The sequence below is a fragment of the Monodon monoceros genome, unplaced genomic scaffold (genome assembly GCF_005190385.1).
Source record: "Monodon monoceros isolate NGI ecotype Baffin Bay Population unplaced genomic scaffold, NGI_Narwhal_1 Super_Scaffold_6, whole genome shotgun sequence".
NCBI lineage: Eukaryota > Metazoa > Chordata > Mammalia > Artiodactyla > Monodontidae > Monodon > Monodon monoceros.
In genome coordinates this window covers 91,823,209-91,838,636 of record NW_021703783.1, presented here as the reverse complement: position 1 = coordinate 91,838,636, position 15,428 = coordinate 91,823,209, and the positions used below count along the sequence as shown (strand labels likewise).

Below are 15,428 nucleotides of genomic sequence, written 5' to 3'. Positions count from 1 at the left end.
CAGGTCTGCCGAGCAGAAGGGTGGTGCTGGGCCCAGAGCTGCACCACCAGGGGAAGGTGGAGGCTGGGCCGCGTCCGGAGGGGGCAGCGCAGGGCAGGTGCTGTTGAGCAGATGCCTGAGTGAGCGGGTGGTGGTGCCCAGCTGGGTCTTCAGTGTGGCACTGATGACAAGTCCTAGAAGCCCAGGGGTCCCTTCTGGGGAGGGGGCCCTGGAGGCCTCCAGGCTGCTCCGTCTGGCTCACCTAGTGCCACCCCCCGCACACCTAAAGGCTCCTTGGGACACGTGTTGTCTGGTAGAGGACTTCTGAAGGGACCCTGCCGTGGGTTCTTCTGTGCAAGAAGAGGGAAAGTTTTACCCCTCACACAGCCAGACCCCAGCAGGGCTGTTCCTGGTTGCTATCCAGGTTTCCATCCCAAGTGGGGACAGGAGGGGACCACAGAATTGCCTGAGGCAGAGTTGGCGCCTGTCCTGTCTGCAGTGCAGGTGGCCTCCGAGAGTAGGAAGCAGACCAGCCACCCAGGAAGTCAAGGTGGGCAGAAGAGGTGTCGTGACTCCAAACCGGTATTGCGCCACCGTCCTCAGATGGCTTGTTCCAAGAAGGGAGAGAGGGGGTGTTTTCCCAAGCTCTCCTCCTGCCTGCTGAGCTTCACTGACCCCTGTGAGGAGAGACACTCCGGTGTCCTTGGAGGCTCTTTCCTCTTTTAAGCAGCTTAGCAAGCAGCAGCCTCAGTTTCTCGCTTTCTCTCACCAGTTTTCTGAAGAGCCGGCTGACCAGGGCCCCTTTCTAACGGGCACGCACCTGCTGTTATGTCATCACGAACAGGTTCCTGCCCCCTCCCCAGGTGTAGAATGAGGGGCCTGCCTCTGCGGGAGGGTGAGAGCAGGGGTCCTGCGCTTCTCTGCTTGTGAGTTTCCAGTAAGTCTTAATGTTTGTGCCAAGTAGCACCAGTGGGTGTGTGTCCGTGACCCCAAGGCATGACTGACGTTAGCGTTCACCAGAGACACTGGTCCTATGGGTCGGGGTGGGGCCCCGCAATCTGCTAAGTCACCCTGGACTGCTCCGTTGCAGGTGGTGAGAAGGCAGCGGGTGGGGGCCCTGGGGAGGCAGGTGCTGGCAATGGAGGGAGGAGGATGTGCCACTGGGGAGGGGTGCCGGTGCAAGAGCCACACATGGGGGTGCTGACCATGAGCCGCGGACCGGGTGACTGACCATCTTTTGGGAAAGGGACAGGAACCAAGTGAGAGGACACTGTGGTGCCACGTTGAGGGCTGGGAGGAAGAGGCCTTCCCTGATGGAGCGGCTCTATCACTGGTGGTTTGGAGGAGCTGACACATTTGCCTGGAGACCCAGGAGGGCAGGACTGCCACGTGGGACCTCAGTCAGGGTGTGTGTGTATGAGGCTTAGGCTTAACAGTTCCTGCAGGAGCTGGGCAGACCCCCATCAGGTGACATCTAACACAGCTGGGGCCAGGGAGCCCTCTTAGAGAGGTGGGTGGGACCGTGTGCCCATTCCTCCAATGCTTTTTCTCAGGGTGCTCTCCCCATTCTACATCCACAACTTTCCCTGTCCTTCGAAGCCCAGCTCAGGGCAGTTAAGACCTCGAAGATCACCAGGTCCAAGGTCCACATGTGACACCTCCCTTGGTGCCTTGGGGAAGCATTCCCATCTGGGCCACCACCATCACTTCTCCCACATTACCCTCTGTTAGGCATCAAGAAGGTCAGGAAAATATCAGCCCACCACAGCAGGCAAAACAGGCAAACACCCATAACCCTGGGTTCAAACAGGCTCTACAACTCCTCCAAATACCCTCTGCTGTAGGACCTGTGTGCCTGGTGCCCCATTTGCATCACCCTCATCCCAGCCACTCGTCTACACTGTCTTTCACAATGGAAAAATGGCCCTCCCTCAGCAGGCCCTGAAGGACCCAAGGAGAGAAGAAACCTGCGCCGGCTGGGCTGACTCCTGTACTCAACAGAAGATGACGTCTCCCTTATCTTGCAATAAGTCACCTGCCAGGACTGCAGTGCCCTTCCATCCCGACATCAGGGATGGCAGGCTTTCCAGCTCGCTGCAGGTGCCAGCCAGGGAAGCAGCCACCCTGCTCTTCCATTTGTTCCAGCAAAAACTGAGAAGCCTTCTTTCCCTGAATAGACCCTTCTGGGAAGGCCTCTACAGAACTGCAGCAGCTTCTCAGTGAAACCTAAACCCCTTGTGCCCAGCTCAAAGACTTCGGGGCCTTATCTGGGTACTTAATGTTGGCACAAAGCAACAATCATGCGGGAACAGGTGGAGCCCAGGCTCCACTTCTCTGCCACCCTGCTCCTTAATAAAATTCCCCAGCCTCACTCGCATCCAAGGGTGGTTAACATCGAGTCTAACAGTTTTTGGTTCTGGGGAAATCACCCAGCCACCTACTAGGGGGTATCTAGCCCAACTCCCTGTCTCAGGGGTCCAACTGGTCATCAGTGACCCTGACATACAGCCCAACAGTGTCAGAACAAAAAAAAAAAAAATCTCACTCTGGGCTTTAATTCCAAGTCCCGATAGCCAACCCCAAAGCAAAATGCTGCTTCTGGGGATTGACTGGGCTCTTTACCAGAGGCAAGAAACCAGACACAGCAGTCTGCAGAAGTACTTTCACTACAAAATAATTTATTAAAACACACAGCTTCAGCACTAGCCTCCTATGTACAAGCACACCCCCTGACTACCCTATAGCTAGGGGCTCCTCTTCTTCCCCCTTGCCTTGCGGACCTCTTCTATTAAATCTTTCAGATACTGGATCTCCTTGGTCAAGGAATCTGCCTTCTCTTTCAGAGCCTCATTCTTCTTTTCTAGCTCTTTACATTCACCAGTGAGGGCCTCCTGCTCTGCCCTCTTCTTCTGGCGGTACCTAGTGGCTGCTGTCTTGTTCTGCTCCATTTTCTTCAGTTTTTTATCTAGTTTCTCACCCTTTACTTTTGCTATCATCTTCTCTCCAGGAGGGTCATAGGGCTTGGGGCGGGCAGAGCCACCAGGGGCACCTGGAGATAGCAGGCTTCTATTTGGAGAACCCCTGGAGGTAGGGGGGCTATGCTGGGGAGAGCCCAGATAGGAGTCAGGGCTCATACAGACGCCACTATCATTATCTGAGGGGGCATCCTCTTCCTTTACGCACTGAGGGACCAGCATAACGTAAGCAGTAGAGTCTGGCTTCCTATCTTCTTCAGACATCACTTCACTGCATAGCTCTAAAGTAAAAGAATGATCTGGAGTGGAGAACAGGGCCCCTGGGGAGAGGGGAAGAGGCTGCAAGAAAGTGAAAGGGGCACCCTGGTCAGTTGTTGGCAAACTTTCTGGAAGATGGCCTATTGGGTTCACGATCTGGGGGGGCTCCTTAGTAGCCTCCTGGAGTAGGGGGTCAAAGAGATCACACGTGTCATCCAACGAGGCCAAAAGCTCATCTGGCATGGTTTCCAGATCATCTATACCCAACAGAGCATTAAAATCGAACTCCTTCAGATCCATTTTCTCCACCATCCAATCTGTCCCAGAGAAAGCATCCTCTGCAAAAAATTAAAGAGAGTTGGAACCAATGAGTCAAATGTACAAGACTGTCACCAGATCCCACCAGCAGATAAAAGAAGCCCACTCACCCTTGCCGTTATCTGAGGCACTGACCAACCCATCCATAGCCAGCCATTCGGAGAAGCCCGCCTTAGCCTTGTCGCCAGAGAACCCATGAGGTTTGAAGTGCTTGGCCACCTCCAGGTAGTCATCTAGGAGACCCAGGCTCTCTTCAGCCCCCAAACCCGACTGGTCGAAGGGGGACATGAAGTCCACCACCAACACCTCGCTGCTCAGGAAGCTCTTCTCGGCCATGTTGCGAGGTTTTGGTGGAATCGAGGAATGTGCTTAACTCGAAGGTGTCTTCGTCGGTTACAGCAACGCTGCTGCTGAATGCCTTGAAAAGCCTGAATACAAATCAGCAACCAAGTCCCATTAAAGATCAGCTGGCCTAAGAATTTCATCTTTTCATCCACGAGGCAAGATGGCCAAAATAGAACTCCATTCGGTGTTGAGAATCGGTACCACGTGGCCCCAGGGCCATCGCGTCACCGCCGCGTCCCTCAGGCTGCACAAAATGGACGCCCGGCCGTTCCCCCACCGGCCAGAAGAGGAAGCCGCCCCACCCGCACGTCCAAATCCGCCTCTGGACGCCCAGCCCCGCCCACGCCCCCCGTGACTCACGCGGCGGCCGCCGCCGCCCTACCACGCCGCCATCTTGGCTGCTGCCACGTTTCGCGGGGCACCAGGTGGAAGCCGGCGGGTTCGGGGGGCCGGGGCTGCCGGGGGCTCCCGACCCAAGGGCGCCGGCGTTTTGGGGACACCCAAGCAGGGGCCACGCGTTCCGGGCGCTCGTAAAACCGCTCCCGCCTCCGCGAAGCCGCCCAGCCGCTCCCAAGCAGGCAGAAACCCCTCACCGACCCAGGGGTGCACGGCCAGAGCAGCGCAGGCCCAGTACTTACGCCATGGCTTAAGCCGCTGGGGGGTGCCGCTGCAGAGCCTGGTGCTGCTGCCGCCGCTGCAAAAGCCAATGCTGCCGCAGGCACTGCTGCCTCTAATACGCCATGGTGGCCGCGGCCGCTGCGGGAGCGGAGAAAAAAAGGCGCGCACTCGAACGGAGAAACCACATACGTAGACAGAAGGAGAAAAAATGGCGGCGAGACGCCGAGCGCGGGTCCTTTATAAACTCTGCCCCTATGATGACGCATCACAGACCATATCCTTCCGCCTCGGTCACGTGACTCGCGCCTCCCAACCACGCATTGCCATCTATTCCACGCCCCTATCGTTTCCAATCTCCGACTTTTAAGTCTAGGGCGTAGCTGTGAAGAGAGAATAAATTGTTTTTATTTACGGCCTCAAGAAGAAGACGCACTACTTTACAAGGCTTTTAAGATAAAAGGGTCACTCCCGTCCGCCGCCGGGGAGCGCGGAGGGATCCGCTACACTCATTTCCGGCGTTGGTACGAAGAGCGAGAGAGAAGTCTTTCATCCCAAGAAAGGTTTTTACTGTGAAGTACGAGGTCTCCTAGTTCTCGCGCGATATGCTGGAGGAGAGCGCGCATCAAGATGATTGGTCAGACATGGTGAGTCATATATATCTCGAGTTTCTACTGGCTCAGGCCGCTGATATGCGCGGGAAGGGGCGGAGCGGCCGACGGTTCCAGCCGTCTGGTTCCGCGGTTTGCTCGGTTTTCTCTGTGACGCCGCTTTGCAGTGGCTTCCTCAGCCCTGCCCACCCGCAGCCGGTCAGGATTGCCCCAGGCAGCCCGGGCCCAGTGCGTCCCAAATAGTGGCGTTAGGCCCCGCCCCTTGCATTTCTTTCCTGCCGTCCTCAGTGAAGCTCCGAACTAGCGACCAGGTTCAGGCCCAAAGATGAAACTAGGCAAAAGGAAATGTCATTTCGTGTGCGTTTTCACACGCAAACACTTGCAAAATACTGAGGACGTGCAAGCCCTTCAGTAGTTGAAAGGGGAGGCTGATGACCTCAGTCGAGATCACCCGATCTATGCGCACCTACCATCAAGGGCGAGTCGGGGAGATGCGTAATCCTATAGTCTATCGTATTTTTACATATCCGTTTAGCTAAAATATAAGTTTGCTATTTTATTGAAGAATGCAGCCTATCACAGGGGAACTTCTTTCAGTTTATGTAGTTTCAGTTCCTCTAAGAAGAGAGATTTTATTCAGCTGCTCTCTCTCACTCTAGGGTAGTTCCAATTAGCTCCCAACGCTGTATAACTCCCAGGCATAACCGCTTCCCAGCAAGTCCTCCTAATGCCCAATTGCCGGAGTTTGTGTGTTCGGAGGCCGCAGTCCAGGTCAGGCCAACAACTTGCTCTCTCTACTGGGGAACTGTTAAGAGCAACAAGAAAGCCCTCCCCCACCCTCCAGCCTTCTCGTCAGGCACTGCAGGGGCGGAAACCTTGAGTTTCTGCTTCCATTCCTTTCAGTAAGCCCTACAAATATTATTTCTGAGGACTGATGTCAAAAATTTGGGAAGGACTGTCCTACATTACTGACCATTCATTGACTTGATTCAGTCTAGCCCAGCAATTTTACAGTGGTAAACTGAGGACTAAAGGGATGAAGGGTCTTGCCCAGTGAAGGCAGTATGGGGTAGGAGTTAGAAGAGATTTTAGGGGCAAACCCCCCAAACTTGGCTCTTCCATTTATTAGCGGAGACATTTTGTTTGAGTGACTTATCCTCGCTGAGTCTCAGTTTCCTGAGCTGTAAAATGAAGCTAATGGTGAGTATCCTTGCACTTAGAATGAAGATAATATAAGAGGCACTGAGCTTAGCGCCTGGTATCTGATAAGTGCTGGATAAATGGTTGCTGTTACTACTATTATTAGAACTCAGGTCTCTGACACACCTCCCAAGGCCCCCTCCCCATCTTCATTACATCGTCCTGCTTCCTCAGAGGACTATTATTAACTGAAATCAACAACTATAAACAACTGGTATATGCAAAGCATACTGGATGCTTGATGTGGTTTTTTTCTCCCCTTGGGGAATCACGAGTATCTAGATATATATAAAGCATCTAGTCTTTCAGTGCAAAGGCAGTAAGAATCCCTGAGCTACTAACTCAAATCTTAAAAAGGATCCTCAGGACATGTCCTCCTTTGGCTGTCAGATGACCATGCAGATGGCTGAGAATTAAAAGTAATGCTGCCCCAGGTTGACACTGCAGAGGGGTGGGAGAATGACTCCAGTGGCACCTTGTCCCATCCTTTCTATTATGGTGACCCAGATCAGGCACTTCAAAGGTTCTCCTAGCTGCAAATGGAGAACCAGTCCCACTCCTGTAGGAAAATGTTTCATACCACACACACAAGTCAAAGCTGTTGGAAAGGAGACTTTAATTTTCTTCTTCCCATGCTGTGGAAGGACAGCATGTTCCCCAGCTTTATTTCCTCCCTCAAGGAGAAAAAGGACAGTAGTTTTCTGGGTCTCAGGGCTAAGCTGCTTCTATATGGACCTAGCCAAGACAGGACAGAAAGACTGGTGACTGATTCCAAATCTATCAGCTAAACACATCAGCTGCTTATTGAAGGGCAAGCAAGTGACTGGAAGGCAGGTTGTGGACTTGGCCTCAGGGGCCAAGCACAGAGAGCATAACGTGATCAGAATGAAAAGGTAAACACCACGCTATATGCAGGTAACCCCAGAACTCACATCTCTGGTATTTTGGCCGCTTAGAATCAGCTAAGCGTATCTACAAGGGCTACAGCCTCACAGCTCTAGTCCTAAGTCCTCTTTGGCCTTGAGCTTCAGCACGAAGAGCAGGGTTCTCACAAATCCTGTGAGAGCAGAAGTTCTCAGCCAGGGTCATAGTGTCAAAGATGTGCCACGGCAGAGCCTCTGGACACATGCAGGGATCCCAGCCCCCCCGGCACCTCTCCAGGACCTTTTGATCCTGAAGCTGATTCCTTGTCAAAACCATTTGAGCTCTCAACTTGAGTGGAGAAGGGGGCAAAATCAGCTAATCTGGAGTGTGAACAGGACCACCAAAGGCTGAGCCTAGGAGGAAAGACTGTAGGCCTCACAACAGTTTTTCCAAACATGAGCTTCAATTATTTTTTTATTTGAAAAAAAAAGTCACAACCAAGCATATAAAGAAGAATACTGTTGTCCTGAACTCACGTTTTAGGAAGGGGCAACAGGGAAAAGCAAATTACACTTTGGAATTGATTGGGTTTTCAAGGTGATGAGTCTTTCTTCAAGCATTAGGCTATGTGCTTTGCTAACCTAGATGGTGCAAGAAACTTCCAGATGGAGAAGTAGGAGCAGATGCTGTTACTTCAGGCAAACGTGGGAGTTACTGAGTAGAAAGGCAGAAAAGCAGGAAAAGGCCCTACATCTTTCCCCAAAGATTAGAAAAAAAAATGTGTGTGTGTTGGGGCGGGGGGTAGTCCTCTCCTCCAACCAAGAATCTCAAAGCACTGGACTGTCGTCCAGGTATTACGATGAGACTTGCCCCATCTCAGTCAGCAAACCCACCAGGACCTGAGCCAAGGATTCCCACCGCTTCTAGTTCTGAGGACTTCTAAGAGGTTCTTGCTTGTGAAATGGCAGTTATGGTTTTTGGTTTTGTGAAACATAGGTAAGAGACAGAGCTGCCCTTAGAAAGATGCTCTTTAAGAGGAGATAAACTCAAATCACCATTAACACTTGGCTTTGATAATTTGGGATTTGATCTTTAAAATCTTTTCTTTTTTGAGCTCTCCTTCCAATGTTTTATATGGAATTTGGTCAGACTCCAGCTTGGGAAAATTACAGGTTTTATAATATTCACATTGGGAAAACCAAATCCTTTATCTGAATGAAGACAAACCCATGCTTTTCCAACACATTCAGCCCTCCCCTCTCCCTTCCTTCCAGTGACACCAGATGGGCGCAATGGAACCGTCAGTGCCAGGCTCCACCCTCTGTGGACACCCTCTACACCAATCCCCCAGGGTAGCACTCAGGCATACGGAGTGTTTTATAAACTCCAAGTTGATTGTAATGAACAGCCAGGATGGAGACTCTCTCTCAGGGCTCTGGGCTTTCTATTTTTCATTCTCTCTCAATGTCTCCATACAAATGAAACAACTGAACCATTTTAGGGAAGCTTCACATGTATATGAGAGAAGAGGCAGGAAGAGTCTCCAAATATAGCCAAGGTTAACCCTAGTTCTCAACCTCCTAATCCAGGACAAAAAAGGGGACAAGAAGCTCTACCTTAAATTCAAAGGGAAGCTAAGGTTTCAATGCTATTTAAAGAGTCACTTCATGTCGCGGTCATTGGGAAGGAATGAGACAGCTGCAGAGAGCTTCACCAGAATCTCACTGATGGAGAGGTAGTAAGAATAAAAATAATAATAGGATTTGATGGGAGGAGAACAAAATACTGGATGGGCAGATCAGAAACAGAATTATCATCAGCCCCTTGGCACAAACAGGATAAAATAAACACAGAACAAGAAGATGCACTGACTTGTATATTAAACTTTCCTCCCCACTCTCAGGATACTTTTTACATTGCAATAAATAGTGCAATTCTAGCAGCAGGAAACAAGAAGGAACGTGGCAAGTACCCACCTCCCTCTCATATGTGTTTCAGCCATACGCTCTCTTCCTAGGTAGCACCGGTTTCCCAGGTGCTGGGTGAGAGACAGGACAGGGGGAAGAGGTCTGTGCATATACGCCTGTCCTCTGGCCTCTGGAGGTGCCTGGAGAGCTCAGCAAACACCCCCATCACGTTCCTGTGACAGACACTGGGGAGCGGAGGGCTGGCTGCTGGGCCCGTTCTTCCTCTAAGGCAACATCCTAGAAAGGCAGGGCCTGACGTGGGAGAAACATGGTCACTGACGTTCAGCCGCCTGTCTAGCTGAACCTCTAGCACTAAGACTGTGTCCTCGAAGGCCTTGTCCTAATTGGCAAGAAGGTGGGGAAGGGGCAAACAACAGCCCCTTCCCTCCCGGTCTTTGTCTGACTCCCGCACGCAGTGGTGCCGGGCTGGACCAGGCACAGACATCAGGCACGCAGACCCTCTCCACCACCTCCAGGTTCCCCCACTCTACACTCACTGATGGCCACTAAGAAACACAGTCTCCGAATAACTACGCATGCAGTTTATCTTGAGCCTTCACTCCCGTGTGCGGCAACAACAGTGCTCCCATGAGAGACCTTCTTAGCACTTCTGGATATGAGTTGGCCGAGAGGTTGGGGCGGGGGGGGGATGGGCTTCTTTTCCAGGAACCTGGGTCAAAGGCCAGCTTTTCCACCAGCTTTACCCCTAGAAACCCTAAATACTGTCTGGGCGCTCTCTGCAGAGTTCAGTTTGAAACATGCAATCATAACTTCAGTGACAGTCAACTAAAAGGCAGCATCTTGATTAGGCAGATGTGCTCCAGAAAAAAAAGCAAAACAGGTGTGAACAGGTGGGAAAAGAGACGACACTGAAAAGGGGCAGGTGGCAGGGCAGACACAGCAGACCTGTGCCGAAATGCAAAACACCAAGTGGTCTCCACAGTTCAGGCCACTGCTCCACCTTCTCAATTCATTCCAAGAAAAACTAGCCTGGAGCAAGGGGGAGGGGAAGAGTAGGGAGCACAGTGTTTGGTAACAAAAATAGAAATGGTTGGTGAGAAAAGAGGAGAGAGGGATACCTTTCTAATCAGCATGAAATGCCCAGGGCGATGACCAGCAAAGACGGGAGGCACCTAGGGACCCTGTGAGGCATCAACTATGGAACCAAGTGTTTCTAACAGAGAATCCAGGGCCTGACCGCTCGACACCTGCCTTCACCTGCCCTACGTCTGCAGCAGCACCTCCGGCTCAGACAGTGAGCAATAGAGAGTGTATCCCAATTCGTCTATTTCCTCAGGGGTGAGCTCTGCAAATAAGTTCACCTTGGGGTTTAGGGCACTGGGCAGGACTCCGGCCTCCAAGTAGCTGATCAGTCCCCTCAGGGCCTGCAGGAATCGGTCAGCCAGCACATCGGGAGACCAGTCAGCCTCCTCCTGGGCCACGTGGAGGATGACGTTGGTGAGCTGGCTGGCAGTGAGGTGACCCAGGGCCGGAGTGGACTTGCACACGGCCTTGAGGATCTTGAGGCACAGAGAGCGGCAGCCAGAGTCGGCCTGGTCCAGAGCCCGCAAGCGCGCCGTCTCGGCAGGACGCAGGCTCAGCCGCCACAGGTTGTCATACTGGGCTAGCCGGTGTGGTTTGGCCACCAAGACAGTGTCACCAAGGGTCACCGATGGCAGGAAGTCAATGACGAGATGCCTGTCGCGCTCATACTGCACTTCCAGAGTCAGAGCCTCTGGGGGTGGGGCCGGTCGAATCACATAGTCCAAGAGGGACCCGATGGCCGGCCAGTTGATGGAGCCAGCCACTACCTTTTCGAACGTGTCTGCCACTGTCTTTGGAGAGAGGTAGCCCCCTACTACACAGCGGTCCCAGTAACTACTACCACGAGGAAAGTACTCTGGGTTCTCCCGGCGAACCAGGAAGAAGCCGGGGACGTTCATGATGGTGTCCTCTCCGGGGATACACGACCACAGGTTCTGCTCCAGCACAAGGGGCACGATGAGTTGGATGTGGTCGGCTGTCACCACCTGGTGGAGAAGAATTAAAAAGGTTTTGAGGGATTTAATCTGCTCAAGAGCCAAGTTTCCCCAAACACAGGTCCCACCATCTTATATCCCCCCCAACAAAAAGGGGAACTAAGAATTCTTCCACGTGACCATATCAATTCAGAGTGTGGATTTCAACCCAGGTCAGTCGGACACTGGCGCCCGTGCTCATTCCACACACCACGTTGCCTCTGGACACAGAAGTACACATGACATCCCCCAGGCCTTGACGGCTTGAAGGAAAGCCAGAAAGGAAAGATAGGGACAAGAATATAGGAAGGAGGAGGCCTCTGACAGCTTCCTAGAAGTTGTGAGTATGACTAAAAAACAAAAAACGTTAAAGGCAGGGATCTCCAAATGCTACCACAGTATGTGGAATTCAGACGCAGTAGGACTAACCTTTCTGGCAAGCCTGGGAGACTGATCTCCTGTGCCAACAGCCCTACTGAGAAGCATCCTGGTCAGTACAACCCTGCCCTTCGTAAGAACCCCCTGCTTACCTGCAGGTCATCATAGAGGCTGCCACTCAGGTACATGTCCCGAAGTGGCATGTCAGGCAACTTGGCCCGCAGGAAGCTCCGGAGCTCGGCACATATGTCCACGGCAGCTTGCTTGGCCCGAGCCTGCTCGCCAGCAGGGATGGCCGCCCGGTTCCGGTAGTAAGTAAGAAGTTTCTCCTGCAGGGACATGCGGAGTCGTGACTTCTTCAAGTCTACCTGGCCCTTCCTGGCCAATGGCTTGGGCCGGGGCAGGCAGAATGTATCTGCCAAGGCAAGAGAGAGAGGCACGTGAGCTCTTCCCGTGCTTGCTCATCCATGGCTGCCTCAGCCCCAAAGGAGACGGGCTTGGCACAAAAGGCTAGCATGGTGCCTGGCACATATGTCCCTAAGAACTGTGTTGAATGCATGAGTAGCACTGAGAGCCCCGAGGTCAGTCCCAGAAGGGGTACCAGCCTTCCTCACCTGTGTCAAAGGCCGAGGAGCCTGTGGGAAGGGCCTGTAGGGACCTGCTCAGGCCTGTCTTCATGTCCTTGTTGAGCAATCGGGGGGAGCCCATCCAGTTTGGTTCTTCCCAGCTCCTTTTCCCTGAATGGCTCAGGCGGGTGGGGCTGGTAGGGGCACTGATTGCCCTATCATACATCTGAAACAGCAGAGAGGACCCAACACATGACCTTCTTTCCTGTTTCCCTCCTTCCCAGCAGCTTTGCCTTAATGAGTTCAGCTACTATTTTTCAATAACTTTGTTTTATTCTAGATTATGGAATCATTTGCTCCGCACAGAAAATCTCAGGAAATACTAAATGATATAAATAAGAAACAAATTTATCCATAATGTCATAACCCAGAGATAATGGTTAATATTTTGGTATATTTCTTTCTGAAAATATATATTTGTGTAATTAGGATCCTCCTCTATATATACTTTTGAAAACTGATTTTTTTTACATATCATTTTTATCACTCCCCCATATCACTAAAAATGAATCAGTGTTGAACATTATGGTACAATTTCTAACTATACAACACTGTATTTTATGAATGTACTGTAATGTCAAACACTGATCCATTTAACAAATACATCACTGAATGGCTACTCTGTGCCAGGAGTTGTTCTAGGTGCACAGAATAAAGCAGTAACCCAAAGAGACCCAATCCCTGCCCTCTTGGAGTTTACAGTTTAGCAGAGGGATGCAGGCAATACATAATCAACAAGCTAAACCATGCAGATATAGGTGTTAAGGAAAGTAAAGCAGGAAGGAGAAATAGGAAAAATGTGTGGTGGGAGTCCTGCTATTTTAAATAAGGTAGTCAAGGAAGGCTTTTTTGATTATTTGCAATTTTTCACTCGCTGGGATAAACTTTTTATTTGTATCTCCAACAGTTTCTTTAGGGTGGAGTCCTAAGAAGTAGATTTACTGAATCCTCTTAAGGTCTTGTCTAATAATGCCAAATTACCAAGTTACATTTCCATTAGCAGTATCAAAGTCTTATTCTAAGTCAGCTCCACTCGGCAGCCTCACCACCTCTCCAACCCCTGGCTGAGTGTACTTACCCGCTTAACCGCCAGTGTAGCAATGCCCAGCATGGCTGCTCCACCCACCCCCAGCACCAGCCGGGCATTGGAGAGCACAAAATCAATGGCCGTCCCGATGCCATTATCATCCTTCTTGCTTTTGCGCTCACCAGCGCCTGCCATTGCTCACCTGAGGAGGAAGGCAGAACACAGCCATCACCACCTTGGACCTTGGGAAGCAGCCCTCCTCCTCCCTCCACCATCAGGCCAGTCCCCAACAATTTCAGGGTACTCTGTGAGTTCCAGGAACCCTAGCACTCCATGTTCTAGGGTCAGGAGGGAGGTATTGTGTCCCTTGATGTATCTGGATGCAAGGCAGAGGAAATGATCATGCTAGTCATGGGAAAGCCTCCCCACCAATCTATTGAGATTACAGAGAGCGATAATAAGCTCACTGTCAACCCTTTCTCGTATGACAGTGACGTACCCCACCCCCACGCAATACAACCCTCTGGACCCCTTCCCAACATTACAATGCAGATCATATTTTGATCCTCTGACCACTGCTTATGGAAGGTTAGACCTGAGAAGGTGTAAATTAATTAGAGACCCATCTAATCCCATCACATCACTTCACATGTAGGGAGGTGACTTGCCAGAGGTCCCAGAGAAAAGGAATGACAAAGCCATATGCAAAACTCAGGCCGCCTCTCAACTCCTAGCATGATGGTTTTTCTACTGTATCATGTTTCCCCTTACCCAAGTCAAACTGTTCCTATTCTATGTATTTTCTGCGAAAAATAATAATAACAACAAAAACACAGACTAAATACCCTGGCACACGGAGACAAAACTACAAGTCCACATGTGAGAAAGATCCAAAGAAGAAGAGAACTCTGTGGACAGGCCCACTTGACAAATGCTTTGTTTCTTGGGGCAAGTGTGCAGGGGCACCACAAGAAGCTCAGGTGAGCCTGGCACTGTGACAGAGACTGAGAATAAACAAAACGGTCACTGCAGACTCAGCTGTTAACTGGAAAACAAAATATCCACCTGCTCAAGTGTGCTTGGAAAATGAACTAAAAATGTGGTCACCTAAGCGGAGATCATGGGCACAAGGCAGAAGAGGCTGGCCTCCGTACAGTGCTGGAGCGAGGCGAGCACGCCTTTGCTCCTGGGCAACGACGGGGTCATCCTGACTGAAGTTCCCCTGGTCTCCCAGTAAGCCCACTTCCCATGCAGTTAGAACCCTGGGCCTGACCCAGATAAAGGATGGCAAAGTGGCTCAAATCTGAGCACTGCTTTTAACACTGCTACCCCTCCTACCTCCCGTGTCCTGTACGCCAGGAACCACGTAGGGAAAAACAGTTGTTTACCATTCACCAATATACCTAGAACGGGAGGACAGAGAGGGACAAGATCACTGGTGCATCTTCCAGTGCGAAGTAGCATTCTTTCTAATACCCTTACAACTGGGTATTGCTAGTGTCGCATGTCATGCCCCTGGCCTCCCCTGTCAACGAGAGAAATATTTCTGCCTCTACTTATTCCAGCAATTGAGTTAACTAAGAGTCGCTGTCGATCCCAAAATTATTTTTTTCCCAACTAGAGTGCACAACCATGGCACTTTTCTTTTCTCCACCTTTTACCCTCGACAGGAGCTTCAGGTTTAGGGACATAATGAGAAACTGCTTGGCCAAATGAAATATACTCCCACTTCAAATGCACAGAGCCAACAAGGCTGAGGAGAAGAGTTAAACTCTGTATTTACAGGTGGGGTCAGGCAAGAACTCTAGTCATCCTCCCTCCAGTGGCCACTGAGACAGAGATGGGATATAAACTCATCTGAGGCAGAGTAATCCAATCAGGACAAAGGTGATCATTACACAGTTCCCGATACAAAACCATGACCACCGTTTTATTGCTTTTAAAACAAAAGAACCTTTAGAGATGTATTTACAATAGGGAGGCCCACCCTCTACATCAGGGGACCCCAACCCCCGGGCCGGTAGTGGTCCACAGCCTGTTAGGAACCAGGCCACACAGCAGGAGGTGGGTGGTGGGCGAACGAGGAAAGCTTCATCTGCCGCTCCCCGTCGCTCCCATCACCACCTGAGCCATCACCATCCCCCGCCCCGCCTGGGCCCGGGGAAGAATTGTCTTCCAACCAGTCCCTGGTGCCAAAAAGGTTGGGGACCGCCGCTCTAAATGATCGTTGGGGACCGCCGCTCTAAA

The 15,428-nt window shown here is 51.3% G+C and overlaps 2 protein-coding genes across 8 annotated transcripts in view; both read right to left on the bottom strand.

Annotated features, from left to right (window-relative positions):
• Positions 1-2,637: 2,637 nt before the first annotated feature.
• ATF4 (activating transcription factor 4) lies at positions 2,638-4,711 on the bottom strand. The gene is made up of 3 exons (XM_029205038.1): positions 4,514-4,711; positions 3,641-3,958; positions 2,638-3,550 (listed from the first exon to the last, which is right to left on the bottom strand). The coding sequence occupies exons 2-3, from the start codon at positions 3,864-3,866 to the stop codon at positions 2,724-2,726; spliced, it is 1,053 nt and encodes a 350-aa protein (XP_029060871.1). The 5' UTR covers positions 3,867-3,958; positions 4,514-4,711; the 3' UTR covers positions 2,638-2,723.
• A 2,160-nt stretch (positions 4,712-6,871) lies between these two features.
• Positions 6,872-15,428, bottom strand: part of MIEF1 (mitochondrial elongation factor 1) — a 14,712-nt gene continuing 6,155 nt past the window's right edge. For 2 of the 7 annotated variants that reach the window (XM_029205032.1, XM_029205034.1), the window contains 4 exons: positions 13,233-13,383; positions 12,143-12,320; positions 11,681-11,943; positions 9,281-11,162 (listed from right to left, as the gene is read on the bottom strand). In XM_029205032.1, coding sequence (XP_029060865.1) covers positions 10,356-11,162; positions 11,681-11,943; positions 12,143-12,320; positions 13,233-13,376 — 1,392 coding nt within the window. In that variant the 5' untranslated portion in view covers positions 13,377-13,383 and the 3' untranslated portion in view covers positions 9,281-10,355. Of the gene's footprint in view, positions 11,163-11,680; positions 11,944-12,142; positions 12,321-13,232; positions 13,384-14,519; positions 15,390-15,428 lie in introns of those variants that run through there. The other 5 variants (XM_029205037.1, XM_029205036.1, XM_029205031.1 and 2 more) reach the window with 5 other exon arrangements.